Source organism: Tiliqua scincoides, chromosome 4, assembly GCF_035046505.1.
Source record: "Tiliqua scincoides isolate rTilSci1 chromosome 4, rTilSci1.hap2, whole genome shotgun sequence".
Lineage (NCBI taxonomy): Eukaryota > Metazoa > Chordata > Lepidosauria > Squamata > Scincidae > Tiliqua > Tiliqua scincoides.
Window position 1 is genome coordinate 112,797,862 of NC_089824.1, and position 23,406 is coordinate 112,821,267.

At 48.0% G+C, this 23,406-nt stretch overlaps 1 protein-coding gene across 1 annotated transcript in view; it reads right to left on the reverse strand.

The window, feature by feature from the left end:
* The window catches only part of ASTN1 (astrotactin 1), a 319,088-nt gene extending 299,535 nt beyond the window's left edge, over positions 1 to 19,553 (reverse strand). The window contains exon 1 of the mRNA XM_066624531.1: positions 19,223 to 19,553. Within this exon, the coding sequence (XP_066480628.1) occupies positions 19,223 to 19,553 (331 nt within the window). The remainder of the gene's footprint in view (positions 1 to 19,222) is intronic.
* Positions 19,554 to 23,406: the final 3,853 nt, after the last annotated feature.

Sequence of the window (23,406 nt, forward strand, 5' to 3'; positions counted from 1 at the left end):
GGAATAACACTTAAGTCTTTCAACGTCTTTCTGTGCTGGGGCCTTCAGCTTGATTCAGCATGAATTCTTCACCATTGCTGCCAAGACAGCAGGATCTCCTGGGAAAGCCCCCCTGTCCAGGCTTTATCTCCTCAGGGACCATGCCATCACATGAAGGAGTTTGTCTCTCCTGACAAATAATCCTCGGGTCTGCTCAGATCCGCAGTTTTTTTGGGAAGAAACAGGGTGCCTTTCAAGAGCTCAAGAAAGGCACATCTGTTCGGCTGCTGGCTGGCCCCTCCCCTCAAACACGGTAAGACTTCTGAGTCTGACTGCACAATCCTATCTTGGTGCTCCTCTGGCACAGCGGTCATTGTGCTGGCAGGAGGTGTTGCAAACGTGCCATAAGGCATATTGCAACACCCAGCAAGTAAGCTTAAATATAAGAATATAAATTTATTAAATGTAAATATAGGAATATAAATTGAACTGGGCACTGACTGAAAATCTTACGATGTTTTATTGGGAGGGGATTGGGGGTGGAGGGTTTTGCAGACAGACTTACTCCCAGGAAGGTGTGGAGAGGATTGCAACCTCAGAGCCCAAGCGTGTGCTGGTCTACTCAGAAGTAAGTCCCATTATAACCAATGGAACTTACTCGCAGGAAAGTGGGGCTGGGACAGGAGCCTGAGAGCCCAGCCCAGGCAGGTCTACTCAGACATAAGTCCCATTATAGCCAATGGGGCTTATTCCCAGGTAACTACGGATAGGATTGGAGCATCAGTCAAGTCAGGAGCGACATCCTCCCCCCCTGCTTGCCCTGAGTTCTCCTCCTCCCCAATCACTGTGAACCAGCGAGTGGGCTGGCGGCTTCTCCACAGCCTCCTCTCCCCCCCCCCACGCAAGGCAGCGGCAGGACCCGAGCTGTGCCACCAAACAAAACAGCGGCATACCCCACCTCCCCTCACATGCGCAGGGCTCTCCTCAATATAACCCATTGCCTCCTGTGGCCCAATGTGCCTGGCTGGTGGGGCATGTGCCAGTGGTGGCAACTTCTTCTCCCCCCCCCATGAGCCTGGTGGGCTGCAGCAGCAGCCCTGTGTAAGACCGCAGAGGGAATGGAAGAAGTGGCAGCAGCTTGGTGGTGAGTAGGAGGGAGGTGGTGCTGGGGGGAGGCAGCAAGCAGCTTGGGGGATGTGGCAGATTTTTTATTTTTCACTTTTTAGACAAGGTGGGCATGAAATCAAAACCCAGGAGTGATGTCACTTCCAGATGTGACATCACTTCCGGGGCAACATCTTGAGCTCTGCAACAGGCAGCAGGATCATTAGCTACGCCACTGATTTGATGATGTCACTTCTGGGCATGACATCACTTTCAGGTTAATGACATCACTTCCAGTGGGTCCTGGACAAATTGTCATTCTGAAAAGTGGATCCCAGTGCTAAAAGTTGAGAACCACTGCACTGGAGTGCTGCAAGGATTTAGAAGCTCCTGTGAACCCAACATAACCACCCATAAATAATCCCCACCTGCTGTGTTTCTTGCATGATGATTTCTTATTTCTTTACTGTTCTGGCCTTGCCTCCTCCCAATCAGCCTCTGCTGCAGTGAGATGTATGTGAATTCTGCACTGGAACATTCACCTGCCCCTAATGCAAAGATGATCAATGCTCAGAGGAAACTGCCTGTTGCATCTCTGCACTGTGTTTGTCTCCTCCAATCAGGAAGCATGGCCAGAACAATAACACAGGCCTACACAACTGAGGGTCAGAAAAGTTTTTCCCAAACTTTATGGTGGTTTGATATGAATTTGGGGTGCCAATTCCAAAAATGGCATCTGTTTTGCCCTATCACATCTAGTTTTGGAGACACGGCATAGCCTCATTAGTGAATGGTTCAAGCAGCTTCCTCATAAGGAAGCCATGGTGTAGGTTTCCTCATGAGGAAGCTGATTGAACCATTCACTAAAGAGGCTATGCCGTGTCTCCAAAACTAGATGTGATAGGGCAAAACGGATGCCATATTTGGAATCAGCACCCCAGAAATTGGTGTAACATTATTATTATTATTATTATTAATAAATAATAATAATAATGTTGGCAACCTTCAGTCTCAAAAGACTATTGCAGGGGTCAGCAACCTTAAACACTCAAAGAGCCATTTGGACCCGTTTTCAGGAGGGAAAAAACCTCAGGAGCCACAAAACCCTTTTGACATCTAAAATGAAAATAACACTGCATATATAGTTTTTTTTTTACCTTTATGCTCTTATAGGTCCCATTTTTATAATGTAGCCCCCTCTTGTAGCTTTTAGTTAGTTTTGTCATACATTCTTGTCCTGTGTTTTCAGGCGCCTGGTCCTCTATGGTGTTTTGCCTGATTCCAAGGCCATTCTCTGCCTGGAGAATTATGCCCACTTTAAGCAAATTAGCTCCCCTTCTTTCCCCCTACAAATGACCATGGTTCTGCCCTGCACTCCTGCTGGACCCCACCTCCAGGGTAGCTTGCCTGTTCAACCTGCAGAGGTCCTCTCTCCTGCCAGCAGCCTCCCGCCACTACAGCAGACCCTTGGTCCTCAGCCAGTCTTGGGCACAGCAGCCACACACCAAACTCCAGTGTCTCCAGCAGTCCATTAGTCACAAAGTCCATCAGAGTATCCAGGGCAAAGTCAATAAGCCAAGTCACAGTCCAAGGTCAGAGTCCAAAGTAAGTCAGTCAAATCAGTCAGAGTATCAAAGTCAATAAGGCAAGTCAGTCTCCTCTCCAACCCACACACCCCTTCCTGCCTCAGGTGCTCCTTATATCCCTGAGGGCCCTATTGCCTTCAAGTGGCTGCAGCTGTGCAGCACACTCTGCTGGATGCTCAGGCCTTACCCTTAAAGGGGCCACTGCTGACACCACATCTACCTCCTCACCAGATCTTCCAGGATTCCAATACATATGGTGGTTATGACATCTGCTTATCTTACATGGATACTAAAGAACTCCCCCCACCCTTCCAGAGGCACCCTGCTGGAAGGAAAAAAGGACACAGACTCCAGAGGTGGGGAAGAGAAGAAGCCAGAGCTGGGGGGGCAGCCACAGGCCAGCTTCTGCCCTGCCTGCCTGCCCTCCCTCCCTCCCTCACTCAGGCTGCAACCCTCTCCACACTATCCTGGGAGTAAGCCCCATTGACTACAATGGGACTTCTGAGCAGACAAGTTGGTTGGAGCTCTCAGGTTGCAGTCCTCTCCACACCTTCCTGGGAGGAAGCCCCACTGACTACAATGGGGCTTACTTGTGAGTAGACCTGCACAGGAGGAGGCTGAGGCTACAGTAAAGCCCTCCACACCTTCCTGGGAGGAAGCCCCACTTACTACAGCTTACTTGTGAGTAGACCTGAACAGGAGGAGGCTACAGCCCTCCACACCTTCCTGGGAGTAGCCCAGGGACTACATCGGGGCTTGCTCTCGAACAGACCTGCACAGGCCCGTCCTTGCGCTTGGCCTTGAGCCAGCTCCAAGGCTGCCATCCCAGGCACCCTTTCCTGGGAGTAAGCTTCATCCGCTGTAATGGGGCTTACTACTGAGTAGACACACAGGATGTCTCCTCTGCTGTGGAGGAAAAGCCTCTCCTTGCACTGAGTGGGGACCTGCTCAGGGAAAGGCGGGCTGCAAGGGCTGGAAATGGCTGAGGAGGAGGGCAGCTCAGGATTGGCTGGTGGTCAGCCAGTGAAGGGCCCTGAGCCATTCCAACAGAAAAAGCCAGGAGCCTGCTGGATGCTGATTGGCTGAGCCTGCTGGAGAGTTGGGGAAGGGAAAAACAGGGAGCTTAAGCCTGCAGAGTGGGCAAAATTGAAAAGAGAAACCAATGCGGGGCAGGTGGGGGTGAAGGGAGAGGAGGGCAGTGAGCTCAGGGGGTGGAGGGAAGCAGCCTACCCTCCAAATACAGGTGCCTCCTGTTACCCCCTGTGCCACTTTCACCGGGAGGAGCCGCAGCAGACAGCTAAAACAGCCACATGCGGCTCTAGAGCCGCAGGTTGCCGACCCCTGGACTATGGTATCGTGCTCTGAAAGGTGGTTCTGGAACAGCGTCTAGTGTGGCTGAAAAGGCCAATTTGGGAGTGACAGTCCCTTCCACACCGGGAGCAAGTGCAGTCTGTCCCTGGTCTGTCCCTCTGGCTATGGCTTCTTTGCCTCTTTGCCTCAGTCTGTTGGCCAAGTGTCTCTTCAAACTGGGAAAGGCCATGCTGCACAGCCTGCCTCCAAGTGGGCCACTCAGAGGCCAGGGTTTCCCACCTGTTGAGGTCTACTCCTAAGGCCTTCAGATCCCTCTTGCAGATGTCCTTGTATCGCAGCTGTGGTCTACCTGTAGGGCGCTTTCCTTGCACGAGTTCACCATAGAGAATATCCTTTAGGATCCAGCCATCATCCATTCTCACAACATGACCGAGCCAACGCAGGTGTCTCTGTTTCAGCAGTGCATACATGCTAGGGATTCCAGCTCGTTCCAGGACTGTGTTGTTTGGAACGTTGTCCTGCCAGGTGATGCCGAGGATGCATCGGAGGCAGCGCATGTGGAAAGCGTTCAGTTTCCTCTCCTGTTGTGAGCAAAGAGTCCATGACTCACTGCAGTACAGAAGTGTACTCAGGACGCAAGGTCTGTAGACCTGGATCTTGGTATGTTCCGTCAGCTTCTTGTTGGACCAGACTCTCTTTGTGAGTCTGGAAAACGTGGTAGCTGCTTTACCGATGCACTTGTTTAGCTTGGTATCGAGAGAAAGAGTGTCGGAGATCGTTGAGCCAAAGTACACAAAGTCATGGACAACCTCCAGTTCATGCGCAGAGATTGTAATGCAGGGAGGTGAGTCCACATCCTGAACCATGACCTGTGTTTTCTTCAGGCTGATTGTCAGTCCAAAATCTTGGCAGGCCTTGCTAAAACGATCCATGAGCTGCTGGAGATCTTTGGCAGAGTGGGTAGTGATAGCTGCATCATCAGTAAAGAGGAAGTCATGCAGACATTTCAGCTGGACTTTGGACTTTGCTCTCAGTCTGGAGAGGTTGAAGAGCTTTCCGTCTGATCTGGTCCAGAGATAGATACCTTCTGTTGCAGTTCCAAAGGCCTGCTTCAGCAGGACAGTGAAGAAAATCCCAAACAAGGTTGGTGCAAGAACACAGCCCTGCTTCACTCCGCTTCGCATGTCAAAGGGGTCTGATGTGGAGCCATCGAAGACAACAGTGCCCTTCATGTCCTTGTGGAAAGATCTGATGATGCTGAGAAGCCTGGGTGGACATCCAATCTTGGGGAGAATCTTGAAGAGGCCGTCTCTGCTGACCAGGTCGAAAGCCTTCGTGATATCTATGAAGGCTATAAAGAGTGGCTGTCGTTGTTCCCTGCATTTCTCCTGCAGTTGTCTAAGGGAGAATACCACATCAGTGGTGGACCTGTTGGCTCAGAATCCACACTGCGATTCTGGACAGACGCTCTCTGCAAGTACCTGGAGCCTCTTTAGTCAACTCGGGCAAACAGCTTTCCTACAACGCTAAGGAGAGAGATGCCGCAGTACTTGTTGCAGTCACCCCTGTCACCTTTGTTCTTGTACAGCGTGATGATGTTTGCATCCCTCATGTCTTGAGGTACTCCACCTTCTCTCCAGCAAAGACAGAGGATTTCATGCAGCTCAGTGACGATGATCTCTTTGCAGCACTTTAGGACTTCAGCAGGGATGCTGTCTTTTCCAGGTGCCTTGCCAAAGGCAAGGGAGTCCAGGGTCGCGTGAAGTTCTTCTAGGGTTGGTTCACTGTCAAGCTCCTCCAGCACAGGCAGGCACTCAATGTTGTTCAGCGCTTCTTCGGTGACTATATTTTCTCTGGAATATAGCTCAGAGTAGTGCTGCACCCAGCGTTCCATCTGCTGCGCCCGATCCTGGATGACCTCGCCTGCGGCAGACTTCAGAGAGGCAATTTTCTTCTGTGTTGGACCTACGGCCTGCTTGATACCATCATACATCCCCTTGATGTTGCCCGTGTCAGCTGCTATCTGTTTCTCGGAACAGAGCTGGAGCCAGTAGTCGTTAGCACATCTCCTGGCAGTCTGTTGGACTTTGCTGCGAGCAGCTCGGAGGACCTGCAGGTTGCACTCACTGGGACAGGCCTTGTATGCTGCTTGAGCTCTCCTCTTTTCCTCAATGACTGGTGTCAACTCCTCAGAGTGGGCTTCAAACCAGTCTGCCGCCTTGTTGGTCTTCTTGCCAAATATGGACAAGGCGGTGTTGTAAATGGTATTCTTGAAATGTTCCCATCTGTTGGATGCATTTGCGTCGGCTGGGCCTGGAAGAGATTCCTCAAGCGCTCGTGCAAATTCCTCCACTTTTCTCTGATACCGGGTCTTGCTGGTATCAATGCGAGGTCTTCCTTCCTTTTTCGTGTGATACAGTCGCTTTGTTTGCAGTTTCACTCTGCTGCACACCAGGGAGTGGTCAGTGTCGCAGGCAGCACCCTGATAACTGTGTGTGATCTTGATGCTGGGAAGGTTGGAGCGTCTGGTGAGGATCAGGTCGAGCTGGTGCCAGTGCTTTGATCTTGGGTGTCTCCAAGAGACTCTATGTTGGGGCTTTGTGTTGAAGAACGTATTGCTGACACAGAGACCATGATGACAGCAAAACTCTAGCAGGCGTTGGCCATTTTCGTTCATCCTCCCAGTGCCGAACTGACCTAAGCAAGTGGGCCATGAACTGTTATCAGCACCAACTCTAGCGTTGAAATCGCTGAGGATGAACAATGGCTCTTTTACAGGGATCTTCTTGATAGTGGTGGCCAGGTCATCATAGAATTTGTCTTTGGCTTCTGCTGGAGACGACAGAGTCGGTGCATAAGCACTGATGAGAGTGACAGGTCCTGCTGATGACTGGAGCTGCAGGGACAAAATTCTTTCACTTCCCACAGTAGGTTGAATGATGGATTTCAGCAGGGTATTTCTGACCACAAAGCCAATGCCATGTTCCCTGGTTTCATTTGGTGGTTTTCCCTGCCAGAAAAATGAAAAATTTCTCTCCTTGACAGATCCGGAATCTGGCAACCTCGTCTCTTGAAGGGCGACGATGTCCATATAATAATAATAATAATAATAATAACAGTATTTAAGGAAGCAAAATGTGTGTTGGCCTGTATAATTCATTCATAACATAGGGGAAGTTACCTTATACCAAGTCAGACTACTCGTCTATCTAGTCAAGTATTATATACCTTGACTGATAGCAGGGTTTCTTTCCCAGCCCTGCTTAGGGATGTCAGGGATTTAACTAGGTTCTCCTGCAAGCAAAGCAAGTGCTCTATGACTGGGCTCAGGCCTACTGGTGCACAGGTTATATGTCAGCCTTTTTTAGTATAAGAAGAAAGCATGCCTCCAGTTTTAACAGAGAAAGAAAAAAAGATGCTTCAGTTATCAGAAGTTGGAATTCATCCTTGACCTTTTATTAAATGTTGTCTGATATGTATTAAAACAAATGTCAGCTATATTAAACATAGGTATTAAATGTCAGCTCTCTCTCATCCCCCTTTTTCACCTTCTTGCTCTTTCCACCTTACTCTTTAAGCTACTCTTTGTCCTTTACTAAACTGTAAATCAGGATTGCCCTGGTTCAAATCCTGCCTCTGCCATGAACTCACCACATGACCTTAGGCAAGTCACTCTGCCTCCACTCCCCAGCAGCATGAATGATTACCATCTAATTTCCAGGTTCCTTGCATGAACAATATCAAGGATTTCAAAGACAACATCAAGGTCCTCCCAGTTGTTGGAAGCTCAGAGGAAAGCACATACTTGCTCACCTGCAGGTGCAAGGACTGGGGCTTCTTTATCCAAAAATACACAAACACGGATAAAGAATAGGGGGGAAAACAGGGCATTCATCACAATGCCATTGCTCCAACATCCTTGCTTTCTTTGTCTCCCCCCTTCCTTTTCCCTGTATGTTTCAGGGACTGGAGAAGTATAAACAGATTGGAGAGAAAAGAGAAAGCTGGTGATGGTTTACCCCAAGATATACTTCTGCAGAGGCTGGACTTAAACCTCTGATGGGCCAGCAGTGTGTGGGGGAAAATCTTGGCCTGGCCAGCAAAAGCTTTTGCTCTGAGTTACCATGACAACCTCACCAGGCCTTTCCACAGCAGAGACCTCTTAGTATGTGCATTGAACATCTACTGTGCAGCCTTTCTGTTTCTGCAACTTAGCCACAGACATAAGCTTCAGTGTGAAAACCGAGAGGCATACCAATATTTTGAAATGGGGGAATTTTGGTGGGGTCAACAGAGGGGGGTCAAGCAGGAAAGGGATTGTATTGGAACCCTGCACTATGCCAACTCCTCACCCTGTGGAGATGTATTACCATGTACATTTCACAGCCAGCTCTCTCTTCAACTTCCCTCACTCAGCCAGGATGGTATACATTTCATAGACTTCAATGGGGACCAGTAAAAACATACCTCTGCAAAGAAAACTCACCTTAACAGAGCATTTCACAATCTCAGCTACCTTAGGGCACAAGCCTAACCAGGTCTACTCAGAAGTAAGTCCTATTTTGTTCAAAGACCCTTACTCTCAGGAAAGTGTGGTTAGGATTGCAGCCACAATCATTAGGACTATCAACCAATTAAAAAACATTTACTTAATCACTTAATCACTAATCAATTAGTTCATTAATGAACTAATCTAATTAAATATAAGTACATCTATATATTTTAAAAGCAAGGGAATGTAAAGAGGGCACGAAATTCTCAAGGACTACCCCACAGTGGTGGAACTTGTTTGCTTTAGGGACAACCCTTGAGGTAATATGGCAACCATAGGCCAAGGGGATCCAAGTATGCAAAAGAAGGAAGATGGATAATAAAGTCAGGTGTACCAAACTAACACAAAAGATCACCACTTCATGAGACCATCTTCTCGGTAGACATGAATAGGCTTGCAGTGAAACAAAATGGATGTGTCAGGTCAGTTACAGTGGCTTAGGGCACAATCCTATCACGAGCTGGAACAGGCAAGCCAAGAGGCTTACGCTGTATCCAGTGCAGGATTGTGGCCATAAGCGACTCAGCCAGAGGCAAGGAAAAACATTTCCCCTTACCCCTGGGTAAGGGCCGCTGGCCCCTATGGGTCTCGTCGGACTTGCACCACCTCCTGAAGCCTTGAAGTCTCCTTCACCTCCTCAAAGCCGCTCTGTTCTTCCTGGGAATGGGGGTTGGGATCCAGCATGACTGCCAGATCCCGCTACCTGTCCGCCCTCCCCCCACCCAGAAATGCCTCCTTCCCACCTCTTCCCCCTTCCGCCGCCTACCTTTTCTCCTTGCGTCAGCCCAGTTAGGCTGATGCAAGTGTCGAGGAGGAAGCCCATGTGGAGACTTATGTCAGCCTCCACAGGCCGGTGCTTCTCAGAGCACCAGCCCGGCTTCCTCTCGAGGAGGTGCATACGTGCTTGATGGCACATTTGCAACCCTCCTGGGCTGGCACAAGGGACTTGCCTCAGCCCAAGGATGTGTTTGGATTGCGCCTTTAGTTACTAGTCTTTTCTCTGAGCTGGCAGCACGATGGCAATTAGAGCCACTACACGCTCCAGCACTTCACAGTTGAAAACCGGAACACTTCTGTATATGTAAGAAGGCGCAATCCTATCTTGTGCTGGAACAGACAAGGCAGGAGGCTTGCACTGTATCCAGAGCAAGATAGGGCACCACAGTAGCTCAGCCGAAGATAAGGAGAAACGCTTCCCCTTACCCCCAGGTAAGCCACCACAGCCCATATAGGTCTCTTTGGACTTGCGCCACCTCCTGAGGTGACACAAGTCCAAAGAGAGCCAAGTGGCTTGAAGCTGCTTGGCGCTACTTGAGGAATAGGGTTGGGATCCGGCCCTACCACCTGCTGCCCGCCCGCATACCTGTCCCGGGGCCCACCACCCACCCTCCCGCTGCTCTGGAACGTCTACCTCCTCCCCACCCACCGCAGAACTTTGTATCGGCCGAGCTCGGCCAACACAATGCTTGGTCCCTCCATCGGCACACAGGTTGAATTCAGCCTATACGGGCCAGCACGCATTCACGGGTTGGCGTGCCAATCTAACCAACTCACGAGGAGGCACAAATGTGCCATATGGCACGTTTGTGACCTCTTGCACTGGCCCAGGGGCACCTCAGGATTGCACCCTTATTCTCATACCAATCATCACTAGCCGATGACTGGCCCTCTTTTGCACCTACTTATATTCTTATATGTATTTAACTCCGTAATAGCTCGTACTGGCTTCTGAAGCTGGGTGTATGAATACACTGACCATAACAGTTTCTTTAAAAAGCACAGCTGCAATCCTATGCACACTTATCTCAGAGCAAGCCCCGCTGACCACAGTGGGATTTACTTCTGAGTAGATCTGCAGAGGATTGGGCAGTTAATGTAAGAATGTTCAACAAAATGCTTAATTTCATAGAATAGACTATGGCTCAAATAAATCCAGCAGGATCTACTATTTGAGCTGGACATGGGAACCGAAGTGAAACTCTGGGATGTTGTGCATGCTTTTACATGGATATGAACTAGACTAATCAAATTTGCCATATCTCAGATTGGGGGCCAGATACTGAGACAAGTGGGTGGAAAATACCCACAAATGACAAATCTACTGCAAACATGAACACACTAAGCATGTGTTGCTATTTTTGTTTATTTTGTTTTTTCTAAGCATTCTCAGCTTTCTCCACTGGATCCTGAGCCCCTTGTAGGGCCACTCAGTCCGACAAGCGACTCCTGGATTCAGCACCAGCTCAAGAGCCACTGCAGAATCAAGTAGCCCCATTGTGGGGCTATTTCCCCTTCCCCCAAAAGTCCCCTTCCCCCAAGGAGTCATTGCAGGCTGCCCGGCACGCATTGGATGCTGCGGTAGCCATTTTGATGCTGCTGCAGCCTCACACGCCGGGTAGCTCAGGATTGGGCTGTAACTCCATAAAAAGTCTCATCATGGATCTCATGTGTGATGTATCATTTCACCCTGAGAACTATTTCAATACTTCCTCATTAAAACAGGGAACCAGGCATATGATAGAGAAAATTTAAAGAAACGTGTCAATGAATTTTCTAGGTGGGGTTACATAATGAGAACGCAACAAGTATGACAGCATTTTGGACAGGAGAACTTGATGTCATGTTGCACAGCTGCACATAAGGTAAGAAGAAAAAGAGAGGTCTGCCCTGAAAATCTTTATATCATTTGCACATGGGAGATGAGGCACAAGTGGGGAGTCCATATAATATAGAGGCAATACTGAAGTTTTGAGGGATGGATATATCTTCGAAGTCTGAAGGCAATCTAATTTAGATGATTAGAGGGTTTTACAATAATTATTTAGGGTTGGGAAATTGGAAAATAGGCAGTTCTGGTCACCACATCTCAAAAAGGACATAATGGAAATGGAAAAGGTGCAAAAGAGAGCGACTAAGATGATTACTGGGCTGGGGCACCTTCCTTATGAGGAAAGGCTACGGCGTTTGGGCCTCTTCAGCCTAGAAAAGAGGCGCCCGAGGGGGGACATGATTGAGACATACAAAATTATGCATGGAAAGGATAGAGTGGATAGAGAGATGCTCTTTACAATCCCACATAACACCAGAACCAGGGGACATCCACTAAAATTGAGTGTTGGGAGGACAGACAAAAGAAAATATTTCTTTACTTAGCGTGTGGTTGGTCTGTGGAACTCCTTGCCACAGGATATAGTGATGGCATCTGGCCTAGATGCCTTTAAAAGATGATTGGACGAATTTCTGTAGGAAAAATCATGGGTTACAAGCCATGATGTATACGTGCAACCTCCTGATTTTAGAAATGGGCTATGTCAGATGCAAGGGAGGGCACCAGGATGCAGGTCTCTTGTTATCTGGTATACTCCCTGGGGCATGTGGTGGGCCACTGTGAGATACAGGAAGCTGGACTAGATGGGCCTATGGCAGTGTTATTCAAACTGTGAGGCACGGCACCAGGAACTCAAAGGGGAGGCGCGGGATGTCCTCTCACAGTGATACAGTCACACCCCTCAGCAGAATATGAGCCCATCTTCTGCCCTGGGCTTCTGGGCTTTTTATTAAAGCAGAAGAAAGGGTAGTTGCTCAGCTGCGAGAGTGGTTGCTGCCGCCCCGTCCTCTTCCAAGCATGCTCAGCTTGCAGTCCTTAACCCTCGCGGATCCTTGTCTGGTTGGTTCCTAGTTCCCAGCCTGGGATCGCTTCTCATCAAAGTGAAATCTCTCTTTATAACCCCCTCCCTCTTCCATTCCCCCCTTTTGATCTCCAAACCTTCCCGCTTTCCTCCCCCTCCCCAAATAAAACACTTCCTATTTTACCAGTCATCAGGACTCTTAAAGTTGCTTCCATGCAGTTGGCAAAGGGGGAGGGGAGAGACAAGCACACACTTTACTTGGCCAGGAGCAGAAAAAGGGTACTGTTTTCAAAGTGATTTATTAATCTTGTTGTCTGACTGAAGAGGAAAGGCTGTATTTTTAAAGTGATGAATCTTCCTATTTGAAGGGAATACTTATCAGCCATTGATGAAGTGATTGCCAGCCCAATCCTATCCACACTTTCCTGGGAGTAAGCCCCATTGACTCTAGTGGGACTTACTTCTGAGTAGACATGCATAGGCTTGAGTTGTGCATCTCCTAGTATAGGAGACAAATCAGCTTCCGAACCAAACCCTTATCAGCTCTGATATATTTCCATGGTCTATTTTTGTTTTCTCCACCAGCTGCTGGAAAAATTTAATTTCATTAAATTAATAAAGGGTTCAAACCTATCCAAGGAGAATGGGAGAAATGACTAGTTGGATTGGGGTCCACAGGGGTGTGTGTGTAATGTTGGTTAGACTAGTTGTTCACAAAGTTCATTTGATAAAACAATTCTATTGGTATGCTTACAAAATTTTAAAAAATTAGTCCTCCTGGACCAGACTTCCACCAGGGCTGGAAGTGACATCATTAAACAGGAAGTGGCCAGAAATATTAACTATATTAACTATATTAAATATAATATTATAATATATTTATTATAAAGTAATATTAAATATTAAATATATATTAACTATATTAATATTAATTATATTAATCATATCATTAATTAAATGCAGATCTTAAAAATATATTATTAATACACAGCAATATATATGCTTTATCAGCTGCTGATCACTGTTGGAGACAGGTAGATTTTGTCTGGTCCAGGAGGACTAATTTTTTAAAACTTTGTAAGCATACCAACCCATGCGAATAATTAGTCTCAACCTGTACTTTCACAGTATTTATGTTTTGTATGATTTGTACAATTTTAAAGAAATCAAGTTATCTAAAAAATTGAAACATTCCCATATTAGGTTTTCTTATGAACGGCAGCCATGACAGTTTGTGAGGATACATGTGGGAACGTGCTGGAATCCCCAGCATGTACACACTGCTGAAACAGAGACGCCTGCGTTGGCTCAGTCATGTTGTGAGAATGGATGATGGCCGGATCCCAAAGGATCTCCTCTATGGAGAACTCGTGCAAGGAAAGCGCCCTACAGGTAGACCACAGCTGCGATACAAGGACATCTGCAAGAGGGATCTGAAGGCCTTAGGAGTGGACCTCAACAAGTGGGAAACCCTGGCCTCTGAGCGGCCCGCATGGAGGCAGGCTGTGCAGCATGGCCTTTCCCAGTTTGAAGAGACACTTGGGCAACAGTCTGAGGCTAAGAGGCAAAGAAGGAAGGCCCATAGCCAGGGAGACAGACCAGGGACAGACTGCACTTGCTCCCGGTGTGGAAGGGATTGTCACTCCCGAATTGGCCTTTTCAGCCACACTAGACGCTGTTCCAGAACCACCTTTCAGAGCGCGATACCATAGGCTTTCGAGACTGAAGGTTGCCAACAACAATGTGGGAACTGTATATAGAAACCCACACAATGGAAATTTTGCCACCTTCCTTCCAGTGTTGCTCCTTTCCACTTTACTCTGCCTCAGCAGATTTTGATTCACCCTGCACAGAAGGCTGTTGTGAGTTGCAAATATAATCTCCTTGGAGGAAGGAAATGATAGAAATCATGTCAACATGTAACATTTTGTTACAAGGAATACGTAATCTTCTCTTTGGGAAGTGCATCCATGCTCTTGCAATTGCCATATAAAGTGGCACTGGTTGCCAGTGATAAGCAGTACAACCCCTCCCCCCACATTCCACTAGTATTTTGAGGCCTGGTCAATCTTTTGCTATGCCATCACTTGAAGGAATGCATATAGTTCTTCCCCTCCTATTTAAAGGCAAATACTGGCAAGCCTGCCCCATTTTGTACCTTTTGAGATTTAACAGTAACCATTCGCGGCACACCAGTGTGCCACGGCACAGTGGCTGAAAATGGCTGCTGTAGGCTGCCGTAGGTGATCATATGCATGATAGAATGCTCATTTTCCTCCATATGGAAAAACTAGATATGAAGGAGAGGCCTAGCCTTCTCTCTATCATGCTTACCCCATGTAGCATAAATTGTGTGGCAGCCACCTCCTAACCTGCGCTGGATACGGAGAGTACAGAGTCTCTCTCTCTCTCTCTCTCTCTCTCTCTCTCTCAAACACACACACACACAAATTATTGGGTAACCTGATATCACACTAGTACCACTGAATACAGAGGTAAGGCATCTCTGGTTTCCCCCCACCCTCAGGTCTCTGGATGAACTCCAACAAGCACAGTGTTTGCCATTCTATCCCACTATGGCAACAGATACAGTGGTTCAAGTTTTGGTATGGCGTATGAGAAGCTTGGTTCAAAATCCAGCAGACTGGGTGTCCTTGTGCAAGTTGTTACCTCACCACCTCAGTTCCAAATCTGTATAATGGAAAGACTGACAACCTACCTTGTCAGATTGTGGAGCTGGAGAATGTGACAGAAACCATCAAACACTTTGCCCGTTTATAATGCACCACGGAAAATGAGTAACAGACAGAATGGTACATGAACAATGATGCTGAATAAACTATGGAAAGTGAGTATAATTAAATTGGAATACACTTACATAAATAAGATCAGAGTGCACATTTATCTGCAAGACTGCACCATCACTAGTTAATGCCCCAAGTGGCAGGTGTTCCCACAATCTACCTTATGCTTTACAAAAGGACTTCTCTGCAGAGCCATGGTTTCTAGACTTCAGGAAATCCTTTTCGCATGATTGAAATGTGCACATTACAAAGGATTCTGGAGGCATGTTCTAGGCATAGGAAAAGTCAGGACTCTATTGCTGGGCTCTATTATGACCTGGCATGTATTCAGGACACAGACCTAGTTTCCAAACACTATGGTTCCCCTAATCTTCATAGGGGAAGATTAGTAGTGATGGACAAACTTTCTTCCACATAAGTTCATCTGCCAACATGCAAGGAACCCCAGCATCTCCTAACACACAGTCAGAAAACAGCTCATGTTGATTAAGGTCCACAATGCTATATCGCACAGGAGCTAAGAGACCTCTGATTTAGTTTTCTTCAGTAGTCCTAAAAGAAGTAGTTCAGATGGTAGACAGAAGAAGCAGTTCAGAGGGCAGACTGGGCTGAAACTCTAGCCTCCTTAAGTATTAACTGCAAGAGAGTATAAACTGCAAAAGAGGAGATTTCGATTAGATATCAGGAAGAAATTCCTGACAGTCAGGGCAGTTTGGCAGTGGAACAGATTGCCAAGAGAGGTGGTGGACTCTCCCTCACTAGTGATATTCAAGCAGAGGCTTGACAAGCACCTGTTGGAGATGCTCTAAGAGGATTTCCTGCCTAGGGCAGGGGGTTGGACTAGATGACCTATTAGGACCCTTCCAACTCTATGATTCTATGATTAAAGAGCTGAATCTTTTAGTAGGACAGACATACAGTTATTTGGGAAACACAGCAATAGTGGCCAAACAATGGCTGAAAAACAACAGATGTCTACTGAATCACTGAAATGCACACAATTTGTGTAGCTGAGTGGAAATGAAGGATGTCGCTCCTGGTGAATAATAAGGAGAGCACAAAACTAGTAGGAGCATTTGAGGTCCTATAGACATTTTGCATAAGGGTCTATATAGTCCTGGGACACGAGAAAGTTCTGGTTTTTCAAAGAACTGGATGGAAAGTTATTTCATTTTCCTGGATAGTTTATGGGATAGTGAAAACAAAAAATTTCATAGTGTAGACATATATTTGGAGGAAAATAAGTACAATATCTCAGATATGACTTTTGAGCTAAAGAGGAGATGCAGAATGTGGAGGGATACACACATGCATATGTGCAATAAAAGCAGAGCAATTTTCTGGACTACCATTGATACTAAGCAGAGAAGGATATTATGGTGGTTATAATATTGCAGTTGTACTGCAGTTGTACTGAGTTGGTTAAAGTACTTAATCAGTTGACAGTCACCTTCTCTCAATCAATCAACAATCAATCAATCAACAGTATTTATATACCGCTTTTCAACTATCCTTGAAGTTGAACAATCCTTGAAGTTGAACAATCCAACTCACCTTGAAGGACTGTTGTGAAAAAAATGTGAATTCCATGTATGCTGCCATGTCATCCAAAGAGAAAGGATGAGAGACAACTGTAGTACAGAAATACCCTTGCTGACTGCTGAATGCAAAAGGGTACAGGATTGGAGCATCTAAGCACAGCTGCTCAAGTGCTAGACACTGAGAGTGCAATCCTAATGGAGAACTCAGCTGGCGCAACTTACTTGGGACTTGGGAGGGCTTCAAATGTGCTGTAAAGCACGTTTGCGCCTCCTTGAGTGTTGGCTGGGCCAGCACAGGGATGCGTGCTGGCCCACTGAGGCTGCATGCAGTCTCTGCGCCAACAGAGAATGGTAGGTCCACGTTGGCTGAACTCGGCAGCATGGAGATCGGGGGGCGAGGGGGAGAAGGCAGGGAAGAGGCATTTCGGGGTGGGGCAGGGCGGACAGCGAACAGGCCCGTGGGTGGGTGGCAAGAGAGCGGGGAGTGGGCCAGGACCTGGCAGTTATGCCAGATCCTAATCCCATTCCTGGGCAGTGCAGAGTGGCACCTAAAGAGGTGGCGCAGTAGTAGGCCCATTGGGGCTGAAGAGGCTCTCCCTGAGGTAAGGGGAAGTGTTTCCCCTTGCCCAGACTGAGCCACGTGCAGCCCAAAATTCATGCTGGATATGGGGCAGGCCTGCCAACCTCCCTGTTCTAGCACAAGTTAGGATTGGCGCTGCCAGCTTTTGAAAGCAGGAAAAATTATACAGGAGAGTCTCTGGATATGTTGTCTTCATGTATAGTTGGTGCATTGCTGACTGTGGAGGTTGTTGGCTACTAATTAATATTTGCTGCGCATTAGAACTCTTACGCATGAGAATGGAAGGCATAGGGTTGTCACTGATGGGATGCAGCATGGGGCCCAGTGCAGAAGTTCGGCACAAGAGTCAGGCATGCATGATAGTATGTGCTACTGCTGCAGAGAGGGAAACATTTGGGGAGTGCCCATGTATTTATTTATTGCAAGGGAGTCTCATGCACTATTTAATCATAATTGTGGCAAAGAGTACATGATATGCATGAAGCTATCTACAGGATGCATGGGTAGCTTTGGCAGCCAAGAAGAACTGCACAGAGTGTAGCTAGAGTTAGTGTTGTATGCAGTCTATGGGCACACACAACTTTTGCACATGGCTGTTGTGCGCTCAAGATAATCCGACTACAGTTGGACAAAGTCATGCATCGCTGTTGCATCTAGGAAATGTTTGTAAGGGCGCAATCCTAACCCACTTTCCAGCACCGCCATAAGGACAATGCTGCTCCAAGGTAAGGGAACAAACATTCCCTTACTTTGAGAAGGCCTCCATGACTGCAACCCAACTGCAGGATGCAGCACTCATCCCCTTGGCACAGCTATGTCAGTGCTGGAAAGTTGGTTAGGATTTGGGCCTAAGACGTATAATAGCTACATATCTTCTGCATGCAAGAGCACATTACATATCCAATTGCACTGCTACTACTTGCAAGAGATGATAGTGAATATGGCATGCATGCAAGGTCATAGCCTGGAGGTACTGCAGCATGAAGGAGGAGCCATGCATGAGAATGTAGGCTGAGCCCTTCAGGGAAACTCTGGGCAAGGAGCACCCAAATATGCATGACTGCTCTAAATAGAAGGGAATGCCTTGGTGAACTTGACCAGAATGCATGTAAATTGCACACAAACTGAGGCATGCAAAAGGTCCATTTTGAGCATATTTGAACAGAGGACCTGGCAAGCCGAGACAAGTGTAGGAAGTGCACTCACTATTCCACACAGGAAGTTATTAACCAAGATTCGTTACCTGAAGTCAAGCCTACTGCATGCAGAAAAGGTCTTGGGCCTGGGTGTTTGGCTTCTATGTGCAAGGAAGGCCATGAAGTTGGCCTGCCAACCGGGCCTAGTAGGTCTCAAAAACCAGGTGGCCCTATCACTCTCACACTCTCCCACCTCATTCAGTGCCACGGCTTCCTCTGTCACTGCCACCACCTTCTCCTCAATAAGCCAGCCACCACTGCTCCATGGTTAGGATTTGAAAAGAGTGGCAAGGGTCTGCATTGCCTTTTGTCAGTCCTCTCTTCTTGATACTCTTTTCAAAGCAGAGAAATGATGAATGGCAAACTTGTTGAGGAGCAGTTGGTGTAGGAGGTGCCACTCCACAGATGGTAGGAAATGGGGAAGGGGAGGGCTCTGGGGCAAAGGCGGCAAAAGAGACAAAAGAAGCACCACCACTGGTGATGGAAAGGGGGTGTCTCTGAATTGGGGCACGGAAGCAGCAATGGCAGATGAAGCACTACCACTGAAGACGTGGGGCGATGACGTGGGGCAATTTCTCAACAAGAAATGTATGGGGGAAGCACTGGGGACTCAATCCCAAGGGCCCCAAGGGTGAGCCTGGAAGGCCATCGTGCCTTGGAAGCCAAAGAGATGCACGACTATTTCAGCACACAGAAGAGAAACCGGAAGGGCACGACCCCTCTGAGTACCACGACTGCTGCCTGCAGCAAGGATCCGTTGCGGGGCAGGGCAGACGAGGTGCATCTTCGCTTGCGTGCAACCAGGGCCTTGTACGGGTGCCCAGGCTCTGCACAGAGAAGCTGGGTGGTGCGCTTGCTATTTTCGGGGGAGCAGAAGAGGCCTCGGCCTCTCCCTCCCAGTTCCCCTTGACAAGCAGGCCAGGCAGCGGGTAGGACTCACCCAGTACGAAGTAGGGCAGCTCGGTGTTCTCCAGATCGTCAACCACCACCATCTCACCGGGAAAATCGTTGCGCACCGAGAAGAGGAGCTTGGGCTCGGAAGCTGACGGGCTGTGCATGATGCTCAGGTCGTTCTCCCGCAGGAAGGGCAGCGCCGACACCGTGATGCTCTTCAGCTTGCACTCCATCTCCTTGGAAGGGTCTCCGTCCGCTTCGGCCGGACCTGTCGCTGCGGCTGCCGCCGCCGCCGCCGCTGCTGCTGCTGTGGCGGCGGCTGGGAAGCGGCAGCAGCAGTAGCAAGAAAGCAGAATGCAAAGACGAGCTAAAGCCATCTTGAGCCCGATCCTCCTTGCCTTGCAGGCGCGGGGCGGGGCGGGGCGGGGAGAAGATCCCTGGTCCAGAAGGGGCTCGCGCTTGCTGCTGGGCGAAGCAATGAAACTGCGGGAGGGGTGGGGTGGATGGAGGCTCTTTGTCTGCGAGCCTCTGCAAGGGAGCGAAAGCAGGCGGAGGAGGAGATGCGAGAAGCGGCTCCGTCTCGGAGCCAGCCAGCTAGCTGGCTGCCTGCCCCCTCCTTTGCATCTTCTCCCCAGCTCGCTTACACGCAGGCAGCCTCTCTTCACCACCTGCGTTACACAATGCTGCTCGCTGGTGGCGGGGTGGTGGTGGCGGGGAGCTGCACAATTACAGTCTGCAATGCAAAGTTATTTTTAACAATCCCCCTCCCTTGCCCTGAACATCCAGTAGAAGAGAGATTCAGGCACGTGGAAAGAGTCTTTCCCGGGGAAGACCGGAGGTTCAGTGGCAGCACAGTCAATCATATGCAGACGTGCTCTGAAATAACTGTTCCACTAAATTCAATGGGATTTACTCCCAAGTAAGTGCGCGTGCGGTTAGTCCAACATCCTGTATCCAACAATGGCTGACCACTTGCCGCGGGGAAGCACAAAAGGAGGCGATGGATGGCGAATAGGTTTCCTCATTGTTCTCCCATCCCACCACCTGGTATTTAGAGGTACACTTTCTGAACACTGAAGTTCAATATGACTGCCATAGCAAGTAGCTTATGGTCAGCCTTTGAAGCGCCCTGATCACCTTTTTAAAGACATGAATAATATCTCCAAAGTTCATCCTTATTCTTCCAGTTAAGTGGAAGCCTTTGGATTGAAACAAAAAAATGGGGTGGGGTGGGCAATAGAGTTGCCCTGACTTTAAAGACAGACAACCCAATCCTATCCACACTTTCCTGGGAGTAAGCCCCATTGACTCTAATGGAACTTACTTCTGAGTAGGTATGCATAGGATTGGGCTGTGAGGGCTCACAGTGTGCTCACACTGCGGGCGCTCCGCAGGCAGTGAGTTTTGCAAATGTGCCATAAAGCACGTTTTTGGCCCTCAGCAGCAGTGCTAGCTCAGCGCCGGCCGCCCGTGGATCACCGGATCACCAGTGCTCCATTGCCCAGCAGTCCCATGGACTGCCAGGTGGCAGAGAGGTGAGTTGAGGTGTGGGGAAAGTGGGGAGGAGGCATTCCGGACCAGTGGAGCTCCACCACATTTTGAGCCTCCGTGTTGGGTCCACTGCACAACACAGAGGCTCTTGATTCTGTGGCAACCCAAGGATTGCCATAGAATCAGGTAGCCCCATTGCGGGGTACTTCCCTTACCCTTCCCTCAAGGAGCCACTGATGGCTGCCCAGTTGCACTCATGATGCTGTGGCAGCCATTTTTGGCGCTGTGGCAGCCCCATGCTCAGGGCAGCTCAGGAGTGGGCTGCCCAAGTGCAAAGTCTTGTGTTTAAATAGGATTGTGTGACTGTGAGCTAGAAAATGGCTTTTCTTTGCAGGGATCAGCTGTTTTGTTATTTATGGAAATATTGATCTATTAGCAAAGATTTCTGAGACTTTTGAAAGCCACAGCTAGACACAGGAGAGAATACTCACTGTCTGACTCACTATAAAGTAACTCACTATAAAGTAACCTTTTCTTTTCCCCATTTATGTTGCTTTTTAGCCTTATTGGGCAGCTCATATAATTGAAGCAGTAGCATAAATGAAAATAATTCATGTATATCGTACATTGCTTAATTACTTGTATTTGTTTCCTTATCTTTCTCCCTGGAGCTTAGAGTGGTATACATGGTCTCCCCTCCTCATTTTATCCTTACAACCTATCCTATGAGATAGATGGGAATGAATTACTGGACCCCAATGAACAATAGTTTGCTTGACACATAACTACCATCCAGCACATAACTACCATACCCTGGAACTTCTCAAGTAGTAGCCAATTTCAAATATGCAAAACGTAACTAAAATCTTGATTTATCCTAATGCAAATCAAATCATCCTTCTCCTATGGCAGTCAAAGGGCTTTCCATACACCAAGGAAGCCACAAAGCTTTCCCAGCATAAGTACAGGTTGCAGGGAGCTGCAGTCAGTCCTGACCTCTCCACTGTGTGGTTCTGTATCAAACATACAGCACTGTGGTTCTGTATCAAACAAATACAGCAACTCTGAAGCACTGTACATTCTGTTTACCTCATGTACAAATACAGTTGGATCTTTAAACTGGATCTGTTTAACATTTTACAACCTTTTTAACCTATTTTTAACCTTCAGCATTTTTAACCTATTAACAGATTCTCAAGGTGCATACAAGTCTCTTAAAACACAGTACAGAAATAATTATATAGCTGAACACAAACTCTAATCCATGTTTTTCTGCCAAGGATGAATGGATGGTTCTGTTCTATCACATTATTGTATGGGTTCACGTAGCCTCTTGTTCCACTGCACCTGCCTTCTGGCTTACCTTGAAAGACTCCTAAAGTTAACTTTCAAAACTGGCATACATGCAGTTTTGCTGTAGTTTTCAATCTGTGTCTTTTTTCTTACACGTTTCCAATTTACACCAGTGTTTATGTGCAATGATTAAATCAGCCCTGGAAGAGGCTGCCACTCCTAGAGTATGGCCAGTGAGACTCATGCCAGAATAACCCAAACAATCAAGGAGCAAACTGCTATCCACCCACTGCTAATACGTATTCCAGCTAGTGCTGCAGCCAATAGGTGGGCCCCAGGCAGGTCCTGCAGCTACAGTACTTATGCCTCTCCCAAAGCAGGCTTCCTGGTTGCTGGGCAACAGAGATACCAGGGAGGTGGTTTCTGGGCTGGAAAGGGGTGGGGCTGCAAAAGCCCATAAGGCAGGCCCCAGTATAAAGTCAGGCAATAGCAGCAGGCTGCAAGGCTTGGTTGCTCCAGCTAAGAAAGCAGACAATAGCCTGAGGAAGTGGAAGCAGTGGGTGCTGTCCAAGCCAAGCTGAGGCAATGGGAAAACTCCACACCAGGCAAGGCAAGGCAACAGCGGAGGCATAGCTAGGTCATTTACCCCTGCTAATTGGGTTGTTGGCAACCTTCAGTCTCAAAAGACTATGGTAATGTCGAAAGAACAGTGTCTAGTGTGGCTGAAAAGGCCGATTCGGGGAGTGACAATTCCTTCCACACCGGGAGCAAGTGCAGTCTGTCCCTGGTCTGTCTCCCTGGCTATGGGCCTTCCTTCTTTGCCTCTTAGCCTCAGACTGTTGGCCAAGTGTCTCTTCAAACTGGGAAAGGCCATGCTGCACAGCCTGCCTCCACGCGGGCCGCTCAGAGGCCAGGGTTTCCCACTTGTTGAGGTCCACTCCTAAGGCCTTCAGATCCCTCTTGCAGATGTCCTTGTATTGCAGCTGTGGTCTACCTGTAGGGCACTTTCCCTGCACGAGTTCTCCATAGAGGAGATCCTTTGGGATCCAGCCATCATCCATTCTCACGACATGACCGAGCCAACACAGAGGCACTTTTTCAAGTTGGTGCTCCTTTTTTTAGCAGGGGGAGAGTAACTGGCCCACCTCACCCCAGCACTGTCTGTTCTAGTGGCTGTCTGCTGGTATTCATTTGCATCTTTTTAGATTGTGAGCCCTTTTGGGACAGGGAGCCATTTAGTTATTTGATTTTTCTCTGTAAACCGCTTTGTGAACTTTTAGTTGAAAGTATATAAATACTGTTAATAATAATAATAATAATTTGACACCCGGGACCCATAAATTTTTATCACCCCACATGACATAATTAATTAACATTTTCATACCCTTCCTATAAGCAGCTCAGGGTGGTGTACATAGTTCCTCCCCTTATTTTGTCCTCACAACA